Source organism: Taurulus bubalis, assembly GCF_910589615.1.
Source record: "Taurulus bubalis genome assembly, chromosome: 8".
Classification (NCBI taxonomy): domain Eukaryota; kingdom Metazoa; phylum Chordata; class Actinopteri; order Perciformes; family Cottidae; genus Taurulus; species Taurulus bubalis.
Genome location: NC_136596.1, coordinates 7,053,768 through 7,067,761, shown reverse-complemented (window position 1 = coordinate 7,067,761; position 13,994 = coordinate 7,053,768). Strand labels below are relative to the sequence as shown.

Here is a 13,994-nt window from a genome sequence, read left to right as displayed (position 1 = left end):
AAGTACCTGTAAACCAAACTTTAAGTGTAAAAAGTACCACTTCAAACAACAAAGACAAGCAACTAAATACTGAGAATAGAGACAGAAAACTGAGCCAGTTTTGGCAGCTGAAAAGAATGGCAGGATAACATACTGTAGCTGAAGATGTGAGGAAGTAAGATACACAACTCTCCTACTGCAGCCTCCGGGCCCCTCCATACATGGACGTTACACATCTCATCTCAAGACCGCGAAACGAGAATAAAATAAATGGCTATAGACTCTTGAGAAATCAAGATTTTAGTTCTATATGATAGACATCACTGATGTCATAGTACACAAAGAAAAAATGAAAACAAAAAAGTAATATATATATACATATATAATATTTCTTTAACAAATTGGATTCTCCAGTGAGGTCAGTCTTATGTACAAGTGGGATAAGGGGTTTCAAAAGGGAAGAACAAGGGATGACGATGAGGAAGATCACTCTGACTGAAGTGCTGCAGTGTGCTGTGTGTGGTGCCGTGCGTGTGCTCCCAGAAACCCATTGGGCTCGCCGCTGCCGGCCAAACTCCCGAAGTCTGTGACAGACACTGCCATTTTGGCGCCAGTGATCCGGTGGTGGTGCGTTGTTGTCCGTCGCGCTTCGAAGTCCACTCCGAGGTTACCCACAGACACGTCATTGATAAAGGAGTCGGTCATCTTGAGTCTCTTGGAGGGCCGCTCGCAGTCCTTGTTGACGCACACGCCTCCGAGCTGGCCAAGATCCGAGTGGTAGAAGCCGGCGTCGAGCATGTTGAGGCAGTCGGGGTCCGCGCCATTGGAAGGGAAACCGAGGGATTCGTCATGGTTCAGGGACCCACGATGGAGACTTTCCAGTGGCGGAAAACTGTAGGAGTCCATGCAACCAACCTCTGCGGGGTTGCACACGGTCGCTACAGTGTTACTCAACGCTGCAAAGAGACAGGACACTCATTAAATATTGTAGAACTGGAGGGAATGAGAGACTCCGGTCAAACCTGCTGATTGAGGCTCTATCATATGCTGGTTCCTTAAATTGGCACTCAGTCATTCAACTATTGAGAACCCCTGGTATATATTATAATGTTAAAAAAAATAGAATAGAGAGGTAAATATGATCAGTTTAAAAATGTAAAAAAAAATCTATTTCCCAATTTATTTTTCAATTCATTTGAATAGTTTTGAATATAGATGACAAAGTAAAAGTAAAACATTTACAATTGTTGATGGTATACATGGAGGCTTTTTCTTGCGTTGATCCGATCCCTGAGTTTCATGATCCGCTGCACCCCTGATAATATGCCATTAGAAATGTCATAAACATATTATATAGTGTGTGCCATAAAACTGTCAAACATGTCAGTGTAGTATGCCATTAAAGATTATAGTATGCTATTAGGTCATAAAAATAAAAAAAAAAAGACAAAAAAGTCCTAAAATAGTACGCCATAAAGTCTTTAAAAAGTCGTAGTATGCCATATAGCAGGGGTATAAAAGTAAAGTTCAGTGAAGTCCAGTTGGAGAGAATTTCCTGATCCACCTTTGCATGAGGAAATTCTCTCTAATTAGACAATATTGTCTAATTTGATTTAGTCCCATATGTATTGAAGTAGCCAACAGCTGTAATAATGTCTGTATGTAGTCAACAAATAAAGACAGTTCAATTAAATAATATCTGAAAAATATTTATAATTACAAATTGAACTTATAAATAATACATACTCTAAAAATAAATAAATGTTCTTTTCTCATTTCAAGTAAAATAAGGGCTGGATTAAAAAAAACAAAAAAACTGAATTGTCCTGCATCTTTAAATTAATTTGATTCAAGTGCAAAGTGATGTCAATCAAAAGAGTCCTGATATTATATTCTTATCTTATCTGGTTGTTGAAACCACTCGTTTCAGCTCTGTTCTCCTCTGTTAACATCATTGTTGGACAGTGAATTAATGTGTTAGGATTCTGATCATATTGGCCTCGTGTTTATTTTTCTGTGCCTTCATTTCGGATTTGAGTTTGCTCAAAAGCGCTGTGCTTCGTCTCGTAGTGACACTTCACATTGCTGCTTTTAATAATCGCCACGGCCTCTGAACATACGAGAAATACTGGTTTTCAACTGTCCGTGTGAAGATTTAAGATATAAGAGTCTGTCCATTCTTGGTTAAAGACTCTGGGTTAACCTGTCCACATTTCCCTTATTTATTATCACGTCACATGAAATAACTACTTTGACACATACTTTACAGACTGTTGGGTCTCTCGCTCCCGTGTGTGTGAATATCACACTTGAGGGCGACGCTTATCGGAATACACATATGGCCGAGTAGCATCACAGTTTACAACACATAATTGGTTGGTGCGTTTCCTGGACTGCCGAGTGAGTGCCCTAAAGGCTAGAAAAGCTGTGCCGGTTCAAAAAGAAGCACACCGTAAAAATGTAATAATTCTCAATTATCTATCAGTTAAAGATCCAGAGACAACAGCGTCTGGTTCCAGACTCGAACCGCTGTCCGCCTATTAGTTAACCCTGCCATATAGTCATAAAAAGATCATAGTATAGTATGCCGTATAGTCATAAAAAGGTCATAGTATACCATATAGTCATAGAAAAAAAGTCAAACTAGAACTCACCGCCTCAGGTAGTAATTATGCCTCCACAAACCAGTCTTGTTGCAGTTTACATGTCTGTCCAGGACGTCATCATTTTTATTTTATTTAAGAAGTTTGCTCAAGGCATTCCTAAAATATCAGATGCCTAATAGGACAGAGGGACAACGGAAAAATATATTGCCTCCGGACACGGCTATCGCCAGCACCGAGGGAATATGTTTACAAAAGTCATTGTATAGCATGTCAGAAAAAAGTCACGTGTCGTGTGACTGAAATGTCAAAAAGTCAAAAGGGTAGTATGCCATAAAAATGTAATACTATAATTTTTAATAACAGGGTTGTGTGCCGAACTCAAGTCCCATTACTGACCTGTGAGGTCGCTGGCTGTGATGGAGTTAAGCAGGCTGAGCTGCTGGTCTGTGGTGGTCTCCAGTCTTCCTCCTCCACCTGCTCCCGAACACACAGAGGAGGAGCTATCCACTGCCAGGCCCTCTGCTTCATCCACCAGCCTGTCCATCAGGTCACTGGAAACAGAGACTCATGTTAAATTGTGGGTTTCTTTTCAAATCACATTTTTCAGAGCTCACTGTACAAAGCATAAGCAAAAACATAAAAGGATTTTTTTTTTTTTAAACAGATGTACAGATTCTTCTTCTGCCACTTACGTTACACCAGGATAGCTGCTGTACTTTTTCTTCCCAAATCTATTCTGCTGCACAAAGAAGTCAAAGCGTTCTGACTTTTTCCACATGTAGTAAAACGCCACACATTCTGCTACTGTTCGTGTTGTGACCTGAGTGGGGGGGGGAGAAAGTAATGAATTCATTAATTATGCGTGTACATTTTCATTATGTAAAACATATTGTTTCACAAGATCATGAAATAAGACTCACTTTATGTTTCTGTATGAGGTGAAAATTCTTGTCATACATCTGTAGTGCGTGCTCAAAGTTCTTGCATTCCTCTTCTGACCACGGAGGTGACAATTCTGAAATGAACGCAGACACGTATAAATACATTTGTGTTGCGCACTTACGCAATCCATATGTAATCGAAAAGGTAGGCCCACAACGGACATTTTGAAACACAAGACTGAACATTGTATCTCTCCCACATTGATTACTCCAAAGATTAACACAAATTAGGAAGTTATCAAATATTGAAAGTCTTGCCATGTTTTAAATCACAACATGACAGCACTCATAGAAAAGGTTTAGATGCAAAAATAAAAATGTAAAATGATGTTACATTGTGTAAAGCAATTGCATACAAGAGGCGGTTGTTTAAAGAGATCTTTGAGACTGGGTAACCAAAGAAAGTCTGCAAGTGAGGCTTTTCTAATAATTAAAGTGTCGGGGCAACACTGACCAACAGTTAGGCATTTAAAATACACAACTCAAAAACATGCAGAGTGCCAAGTTTGACAGAATGAGCTATTTGATTACAAAGTTATGCAACAATAAATAATTTTTTTGACAATGCTGAAGAGCCCATAACAAACTGAATTGCCGTCAAGATAATAATTACATTGTCATGCGATAAATCACAGGTTCTACATGCATCCACTAGAAAACAGTTTCCTGTGCTTACCTTTTGAGGCCTTTACACGGATGCAGTGCCTCTCTAGTGCTTCGCGGATGTTGTAGTTGCACTTGACAAGCTCATACAAAGCCTGTGGGGAAAGAGTGGATTGGTCAAGACAAATTAATCACATTTAATAAAGCAACCCTTCGTAGATGACACAGAGTATCATACCAGTCAGAGATGAATGAGGAATAACAGAGCTGGGTAATCCCAACAAACAAGTCATTGAGAGAAAAACTAGTTTTTAGGCAATTCTACACCTTAGGCAACCCCATCCTATACGACAAATATGGCAGGACATAATCGCACCATCACAGGCATCATAAACAAAAAGATTTGAGTGGCTCAATTGCCCCAGGATCTGCTGCACGTGAGGAAACTCAAGCTGTTGCTGTAAAGCAGCTTTTCTCAAGCACTGGGTCGACGCCCACTAGTTCTTAAAAGATATGACAGCTGACATGGCACAAGAACCAATGATCTTTACGAATGAAAACTCGCTAGTTTAACAAGTGATGAAAACCCTTAAAATGTAAAGCAAAATCGAATTAGGACACCCTTAGTATGGTGAATGAAAGTCGATGAAAAATGATGTACATTGCTCATTAACATGAAAGGATTTATAAATAAATACATGACATACCTGCTCATCATCTCGAACGTGCATCCATAGTTTGTCACATCCCGTCTTTTCATTTGTAGTCCGTGACAACACGTCACACAGGAAGGTCCTAACCTTGTTTTCTGGCAATTTACCTGGGTTCCATAATAACTCGTCTTCATCCTCATAAACTGCAAAACAAAGTACATTATAGTGAGATAGTCACTTTCTTTATATTAGAGGGATGCACGAATACCAATACTCGGTACCATATTGTGTACTACTACTCCGATACCTCCCCACACACATTATCTTGACGACAATGTGACATTAACCTCCTGTGAGTTGAGCCTCAAAAGCTGCTCAGTTGCAATATACTAAACTGTACGTACTTGTAATTGGTCTGAAAAAAAAGAGGTATTGGTGCATTCCTAGCATCTTGTCTTTATAGAAACATTGTAAGCAATCACATTAAGAGAACATGTCAGAATCACATGCTGAAAAAAAAAAAAAAAAAAAACAGGCAGTAGTCACCTTTCTCCCCATCTTTGTAGTGACAGAGGCCAGAAGGAACCTCGGCTTGATACTGTGACCCCACCATTATTTCCTATGATGAAAATTAAAACACAATACAGAGCAGGTTAGCAAACCAGTGGTGATTCAACTTAAAACATTTCTCCCTCTTAATGCGTTCCAAAAATGTTGAATTACCTTTCTGGAGTCTTCTGGGCTTGGGCCATCTTCATCACACTCTGACTCTTTATCACCATCAGAGATAGCGTTGGCTGATAAAATGATAAACGACACATAAATACCTTGAATTGATGTACATAATTGCAATGACACAACCTGTGTTCTTAGGTTCGAAGCATTAACTACCAAACTAAACTCTACTAAATTACAAATCAGGACAAGGCCCGGGGGGTTGGTTGAAACGCGGCGTTTGCAGCCGTCAACCATCCCCAACGCGGGCAGGCAACGAGAGGCCCAAGCGACAAAGGCCGCTAGCACCTTTGGGAATCCCTGCCTGGAAGTACCAAGGACAGAGCAAGGTTGAGGCCCGAGCGGCCAGAGGTCTACAGGGGTACCAAACAATACAAACCCTGCAGACCCAATACCAAATGATATGCCTCCCCTCATACAATTCAGAACATTTTAAGACCTTATTTATAATGTGAAGAAGATTCTGCAGGGGCCCTGGTTAATCGAAAATAATAAAAAAAAACTGTTGTAGATTTAAACTAATGTAGTACTCTGAAAATCTGTAAGAAAAGGCACTGCATCGTCCTTGAATGCAGCGATTTTTCTCTACAAATTTCTTTAACCACACATTGTCTGGGACTGTTTAACATAAAACAGTTATAAATGCATAGAAAAAGTAGCTTCATTTAGGGAAGTATTTAGACATTTGGGAAACAAATACATGTAACACTAATACATGTCTTGTCAAGCTAGAATGACTAGTCGACAATCATAAATCAGCAACTACTTTTTTAAGCAAATATGCCAACCATTCACTAATTGCAGTTTCTGAATTGTGTGGATTTACTCCTAATATGCGTCTTATGTGAAAGAAAACAGAATATCTTTCGTAATGGAAAGTTGATCAGACAGCAAGATTGTAATGCCGTCACAATGGCCTTTGGGAAATTGTGATTGGAAGAGTCACTATAATCTGACATTTAATAGACACAATGATTAAAGCATTTTAGAAAATAGGCAGAAATAATTGTATTACACAATCAATAATGAAAATTAATTGCAAACCTAATGTCTTGAATCTAGTAGTTTTTTTCTAATTATTACATGGCACTGTAGAAGCGTTATACTTGCAAAGCTACAGATGATAAATATTTTTTCCTGGCATGAGCCACTTACATCGAAGTGTTCTTGGGAAGAAATCTGTAGCTTCATGGGAGGTGACCGAAGGGGTCAGATCATCAGCTGAGGACTGGGTCTCCTCCTCATAGTCTCCAGAAAGAAGGTCTTTAGCTATTTCCTCCTACAAAGAAATAATAATAATAATATATATTGTATCCTGGAGCAGACTAACAGGGATCAACAAAATATTTTAATTACATATTGAAGATATTGTAATTAATATATTATCTCTCCCCCCCCCCCCCCCCCCCTCCCAAAAAAAAAATATATCTATGCACTACATAACAGCAGTTATTTATTTACCTTGTCCAGAGTCATGTCAGGGAGCTCATCAGTCAGGTCTCCAGAGGAGCTGTCTATACTGGAGCCTGCTGAGGCCTCGTAGCGATAGATGGCCAAAAGTTCCTCCAAAGGCATGTTCCCCTCCTGTTACAAAAACCGAGAAGCAAAATGTGTTTAAAAATGTAATACATTTGAAAAATGATCCGTCTATAATTGAAATTAAAAAGTTAAATAAAATAAAATCAGATTGAAAAACCTAAACCATTTCACTCAATATTAGAATTTACACACACACACACACACACACACACACACACACACACACACACACACACACACACACACACACACACACACACACACACACACACACACACGTCTTAGTTGACCTTTGTTAATTGTAACGACTTCCCCTGATCAGCATAAAGGCAACACAAGCAATTGACATTCTGTTACTATAGCACACTTTTCCCATTCACAATGCAGTGTCAACATGTGTACCCCTGCAGGATTAAGGACAGACTCAGGTTTCTCCATTAACAATGAATACAATTCTATAAGCACACACATATGTTACGAAAATCACATAATGTGTCACATTTAAATCATTAAATCCTGTTTCAGGGCATTTTGTGCACATATTATCTTACCTTTTCAAGATCTGCAATCTCCGAGCTGAAATTCCTGCCTCCCTCCTGAGACTCTTCCTCCTCAAGAGTCCTCTCATCATCATACTCATGAACTAACATTTCTGCTGTTGGGTCAAAGTCATGGTCCTCTGACGATAAAGAGCCAACTGAGAGAGAAAGAGACATTTACATAGTTACTATATTACCATGAGAAAAACATTTAGTCCATCTTAAAGCCATTTTATCCGACAAAATATATGACAACTTAATCTTGACAATTAAATTATGCAAATCTGTGTCATTCAAATATATACATTCAAGGAACTAGATCATAATATGTGTGTACTAGTCATCTTCTTACCTGGACTTGAACTCCCTAGGGAAGCCTGCAGAAGAATAAAACCAGAGCATACGTTAAATGAGGGAAACAGTTGACACATGGTTCAATTGAGATGCCGGCACTTTAACCACAAACCAAGCGAAAAGAAAAAAAAAGGCCTTTAATAATTTGTATGATGACCACCGAGAATAGTTACCGCTAACGTTGACGTTACCTCCAAAAAGGTGGCTAATAAAATGTTAGCCGTGGTTGAAGGCTCAATACCGAGGACAACTCTGAGCGAAACGCATCTTAAAACCCTGGAATCAAAACGACGCCTTTGGGAAGAGACGGTCGAAGTATATAAAATAAATAGAGGAATATCTGGAGTGGGGCAGCGAGATGTGCGCGGTGTCTGCTACAGTTAGTCTGCTAGCCAGCAAGCTAACCGTAAAGATTACCGTTAACGTTATGCACCGAGAAATGTAAACACTAATTCCGTTTGCTTTGAACTGTCACTCGATAGAGTGATATGATGTGTACAGTATTTGTTCCGCTAATTCAGCCCGACCAGAAGAGACACATTTCCATTCACAATAAACACGATATAATCTGTTATTTTCTTTAACTAGCAAGCTAACGTAAATTTTACGTATCAATTTACACAGACGCTACACCGGAGCAGCTGAGCGAGCGCGGCGCAGCGGCCTTGTAGTGAAGGATCAGTCCAGACATTCAAGCATTTTATAGAGGAATAAAAATGACAATTATGACATGAAACACGCCGTACAGAAGGAAAAAACTATTATGTATTCAATCGATAACATAGAAATGAAAAATACAACATACAAGACTTAAAAATATCGATTTAAGATCGATCGCTTCTCCCCTGTTTTCCCTCTTACCTCCGCCATATTGGTACCTTTAGCTAATGGGCTCGTTCTAGCGCAGTACCCGGATCAGCGCTCTGAGCCAATCAGATGCCCAGGTGACCGTTCTAGTCGTGACGCCGTTCAAACTGACCACAGATCAGAATAACGGCAATCGTTTATAAACGTTAACGTAGCGTTAAAATATAAGAAACACAAATGCAAAAATAAAATTTCCAATGGAGTTTCAACATGCATCGTAGCATGGCGTTGAGGCTCTCACACAATTACAAATTAAGGGATCATTCCAAGGATGCTCCCTGGACATCCCAGCTGATAGCCTGCTCGCCTCAATATTATTAATGGCAGCTTTGGCATTTAAAAAGCTTGGTTTTATTACCATTAACATGTTTGACATTACATGCAACCATAAGAGCTTTTAATTGTGGCCACAAGGCCCTTAAATTGAATTTGTGATGTTTTGAGTTAGATCAGTCCATATGATAATTGTTCTGTTGCATCATGTCAAGCTGTCATTTTCACATATACGAATACAAATACGTATACCAAACACTGGAGGGTCTATTAAGATAAATAATGAAAGCGACAAATCACTATATGGTGGGTCTAAATGTCACAAATGAAAAGTAGTGTTATTTGGTGAACAGGCCAGCAGAGGGCAAAAGAACCCTTTAAAAGTGTGACTACTTTATTCACATGACTGAGATCCACTCCATATTTCCTTCCTCTTCCCTCCCTCCCTGGTTTGATTGACTGGGAAACCTCATCATATTTAAACATATAACATAAAAACAGGCTGACTCTTCGGGCAGGCAACGGTAAAGGCTAGAATCAGAATCATGTATTGGCCAAGTACGTTGCACATAAAAGGAATTTGATTCGGTGAACGGTTCATAACAATAAACATAGACATAGAATAAAACAATATAATAATAAAAACAATAAGCATAGTACAATTATAGATACATATGGTAAATAACAAACAGACAACAGTACTTCAAAACAAGTGTCTTTTAAGTGTATTTTAATCAGAAAAGAAAAGTGCAAGGGTGTTTGAAATTATCCTGGGGATGTAAGAGTCAGAGTCAGCGGGGGTCCGGCTTTGTTGATGAACCCGACTGCAGCTGGTAAGAAGGTTTTCTTATGGCGTGAGGTCTTGGTCCTGATGGATCGCAGCCTCCTGCCAGAGGGAAGGGACTCAAACTGTTTGTCTCCAGGGTGAGAGCGGTTTACTACAATCTTATTTGCCCACCTCATTGTCTTGGAGGCGAACACGTCTTGGAGGGAAGGCAGATTACAGCCAATCACCCTCTCAGCAGAGCGGACGATGCGCTGCAGCCTGCTCTTGTCCTTGGCAGTGGCTTCAGCGTACCAAACGCTGATGGAGGAGCAGAGAATGGACTCAATGATGGCAGTGTAGAAGTGCACCATTGTGGTTTTTGGCAGGTTCAACTTCTTCAGCTGCCTCAGGAAGAACATCCTCTGCTGAGCCTTCTGCTTCTCATATTAAAAAAAGGACAATTTTACCCAACTTTCTGTTCTTTAGTTGTGATTAGGGTTGTGAAAAAAGTTCAGTAGTTTTATATTGTGCACAGTAGAGGACATTTAACAGTTACTAGTAGATCAAGGTGAGTCCTAGCTGCTGCTGTCAGGGAATGAAGATGTTTGCACACAGGGTGCTGGCGATAAAGTGCGTCCTAGCTCATCCAGGATAGGATGGGCATCCCTCCTGCAGTATAAAATGAACTTAGTTATGTGTTTTCCCTGTCAACATTTGTTTTGAACTTTGAAACTTTGTTTGTGTACAGGGAGCACCATTTGTCTTTTAAAAAGACAGTATTCTGTGTGTGCAGCTACACTTTCTGTTTGTCCAGCTTGGGCATTCAGCTAATTGCTAAAATAAGGTGAGGCCTGTAGCTTGATGAAGAATGATGATGTCTCATTTGGACCGTTCAATAGCCCTCACATTAGATGAAGAAGAGGGTCTGACAGCTTGTGAGTGCTGCCAGCTTTGAATTGGATGCCTTATTTGGTGAGTTGTAATGGCAGTGGAGTTACTTTGGTCGGAAAAACATTGCAAGTGGTCCTGCTGAATCCATTTGCTCCATGAACACATCTTTATTTTGTGATGTAGCCTAGACAGAGTATATAACTGACATGCTGACTCATGGGTTGTGGGTGTCTGTTAAGCTATATCAAAGAATCAAGGCGATTGTTGTTTACTTATTTGTCCCATTTCATTTGTCATTGGGACCATATTTTCCTCTACTTGTCACAGCATGTAAACACTTCTGTGTTTAAAAAATAGAATCCCCCGTAAGGCGTAGGAAGGAGAGTGTGGGCTTCGTTTGGATCATTCTGAGAACAAATGAGTCACTGAGTTCAAACAGTTCAGAGGCACATCCCGCCATGCCTCATCTGTTAACTTCCTACCTTAGCAAAATTGGATTAAAAGTACCCAAACAGTTGCAGTTGTTGTTCTTCTAAGAAGCAAGAGCAGTTATTACGATCTGTCTCTCATCACTCTTTTCTCTGCAGTTGATTTATGATTACCATAGTCTTTTGAAAGCCCATTAGAAGCCTACTTTTACAGAACAATGTAGTCAGGAAGACGTGGGTCCTCATCTCACGAGTGAAGCTGTCAGGTCAACAAGTTATCCTCTGACGTAGATTATGGAGAAGTGGGTGACAGAGGGTCACAATCCATTGTTACAGTGTAAAACGGATGTGGCTGATTACCACTGGATCACACCTACACCATGTTTTGCGATTGTCCAGCAACTGCCCACTCAGCTGATGAGCTATTAAAGGGACTGCGAGAGCGCAAACCCATTTTAATAAAACTAATAAGCTCGTCATAATTATCAATTATATTCCAGACCAAATGGACACATCAGATGCATATTATTTGATTCTAATTTTTCCTCATCTCAGAATATTGCACTTAATGAACTGCATGCCCTGAAAATATTTGTTTTTTGATTTATTGTTGTATGTTGAGGATAATTAATCCTGAATCCCCGCAAAAGGAAGTGGAAAGCCCTTGTTTAAAAACTCTTTTCTGTATAGGGGTATTCACTGTGTGTGAGACTGGATGGAAAAATATGTCATTCACAGTTAAATGATGCTGAGCATCAGATCGAAAATTTCAGGCTCGACATAAATGAACAAATAATAGGTTTAAGATAAAACATTTAAATGATATATTTATTTTTTTAATACAAAATGTAATATATATAATCCAATGCACATTTGTAACACATCTGTCTAATACAATGTCTGCACAAAATGTATGGAAGAAACAACTTGGTTCACGTAATCACAGAGTGAAATCATACATTTGTATATGTAAAACTAGACCTCAGATTTAATTAATTTTAAATAACCATGCTGGTATGATAATTAAATAAAAGCATGGTAAACCACATGCAACATATCTTCATTTTATTCCGAGTGCATTATGGAGTCAAGTCAAATTGTGAAATAATTCACCGTGTACTTTACATGGACAATTTGGAAGCTGTTCCACTATAAAGTATACAATCCACCAGGTGGCAATGTGTGACAGCTGTGGGTTCTTCATGACTCAGCTTTAGCATTTTACATTCACCCTGTGCTCCAAACACCCTCAGTCAGGCTGCAATAATGACTGTAAACGCCAACTGCCTGTTGTGTTGATATTCTAGGGTGAATCATGTAAAACTCCAACATGTGCAGTGACATAGATTTGTGTGTGTTAACAAGGAAAGTATTTATCCACACATGCAGCTCACTAAACAGTCAGCAGCTGCGGATCAAGCCTTGCAGTGTCAACAGACCTTTCTGGAGGACTTTGCCAGTTCAAAGTTTGTATAATTGAGGAGTAATACAAACAAGCTTTTGCACGTTCTGTCAGATGATGCAACTTTGATGAAATCCTCGAGAAGTGATTGCACATATCTACATACATATTATACTATGACAAGTAGTGGCTAGAGATGCAAGTAAACAATTGGCAGCAAAATCAGCTGCGTCAACAATAATTTCCTGTGAGAATAGATCCAGGTTTGAGTTTACATTGTTGATGACCACCAAATTCAGGCTGCTACACTTCATGGGAATTTCAGTAAATGCAATGCAGATCTATACATTTCTATATTTTATAGTGAAGAATGAAGGATGTGGATTTTGCACAAAATGTCTCTGCATTATTGCATTAAATTACATAATCTAATCATGAGCAGATCTTTGATAATGTAAGTTACAGTTCATATATTGACAAAGAGTACGTAGTAAAACTGTCCAAAAGCCAGATTGGATGGCCAGTAATGGCAGGTTACAACTCCTCACAACTCAGACATTCATTTGTTTACTGATAGATCATTTATGAATATGATATCATATATTTTCTGGCCAGCGACGAGAAAAGCATGAAATATGGTGTGTTACATAACAAACCTAGCACGGTAAGCATATGTACTGTGTTCCACATATTGATTAAATTGGGCAGTGACAATAATGATCTCGCTCAGCCCCAGCCGTGTTTTCTCAAAAGTTGCGAATGGTTGGCAATGCCGGACCTGTCACAGCTCTTCCACTTGAACTCTTGAATGGTTTGAGGTACATTATAATTTGTTCCCACAAGGATTCTTTCAGTGAATAGTTTGATTAATTATCACACAGGCTCACTAAATGATTAATAAAAGTTATTTTGAAAATGTAATGACTATTCAGTATAAGGCCAGCCATGGAGACCAATGAGGTTGGGGGAACTACAGCACACCCTCTTTAGCATATCCTCAAAGCTACCCCAAAAGTGTACTCATTATAATGAAATAACTGTTTTGCAGCATGTAAAAATACCACCTTTTACAGCATAACAATTGTGTACCATTGACATTTGTGTTAAATGTTTAGGGCTTGTCTTGTGTTGGCCTGTGTGCTTGTCATATTTGTGTGTTGTGCATTTTGCAATAGAATGGAGTGCTCATTTTACAGACTGACAGGCCTTGTGTGGCCATTGTGTACATGTTCTTACATCTGTACATTCAATGTACGTTCCATGTTTGCTGTGACGTGCTGTCCCTTTTGTATATTACTGCAGTCTGAGGTGTGATAATGCAAATGGACAAGGAGATGGGAATGAGGGCTTATACAGGGCATTAGCTCCTTTATATAGAGTAATCAGTGACTGATGGTACATAACCTTTCCTGTGAGTC

The 13,994-nt window shown here is 39.3% G+C and overlaps 1 protein-coding gene across 1 annotated transcript; it reads right to left on the bottom strand.

The window, feature by feature from the left end:
• Positions 1 to 465: 465 nt before the first annotated feature.
• mier3b (mesoderm induction early response 1, family member 3 b) lies at positions 466 to 7,721 on the bottom strand (the record flags this gene model as incomplete). The annotated part of the gene is made up of 11 exons (XM_079221634.1): positions 7,608 to 7,721; positions 6,979 to 7,101; positions 6,673 to 6,796; positions 5,506 to 5,579; positions 5,329 to 5,401; positions 4,837 to 4,985; positions 4,203 to 4,284; positions 3,506 to 3,600; positions 3,278 to 3,405; positions 2,982 to 3,136; positions 466 to 935 (listed from the first exon to the last, which is right to left on the bottom strand). Exons 1-11 carry the CDS (start codon positions 7,704 to 7,706, stop codon positions 466 to 468), a joined length of 1,572 nt encoding a protein of 523 aa, XP_079077760.1. The 5' UTR covers positions 7,707 to 7,721.
• Between the last annotated feature and the right edge of the window lie 6,273 nt (positions 7,722 to 13,994).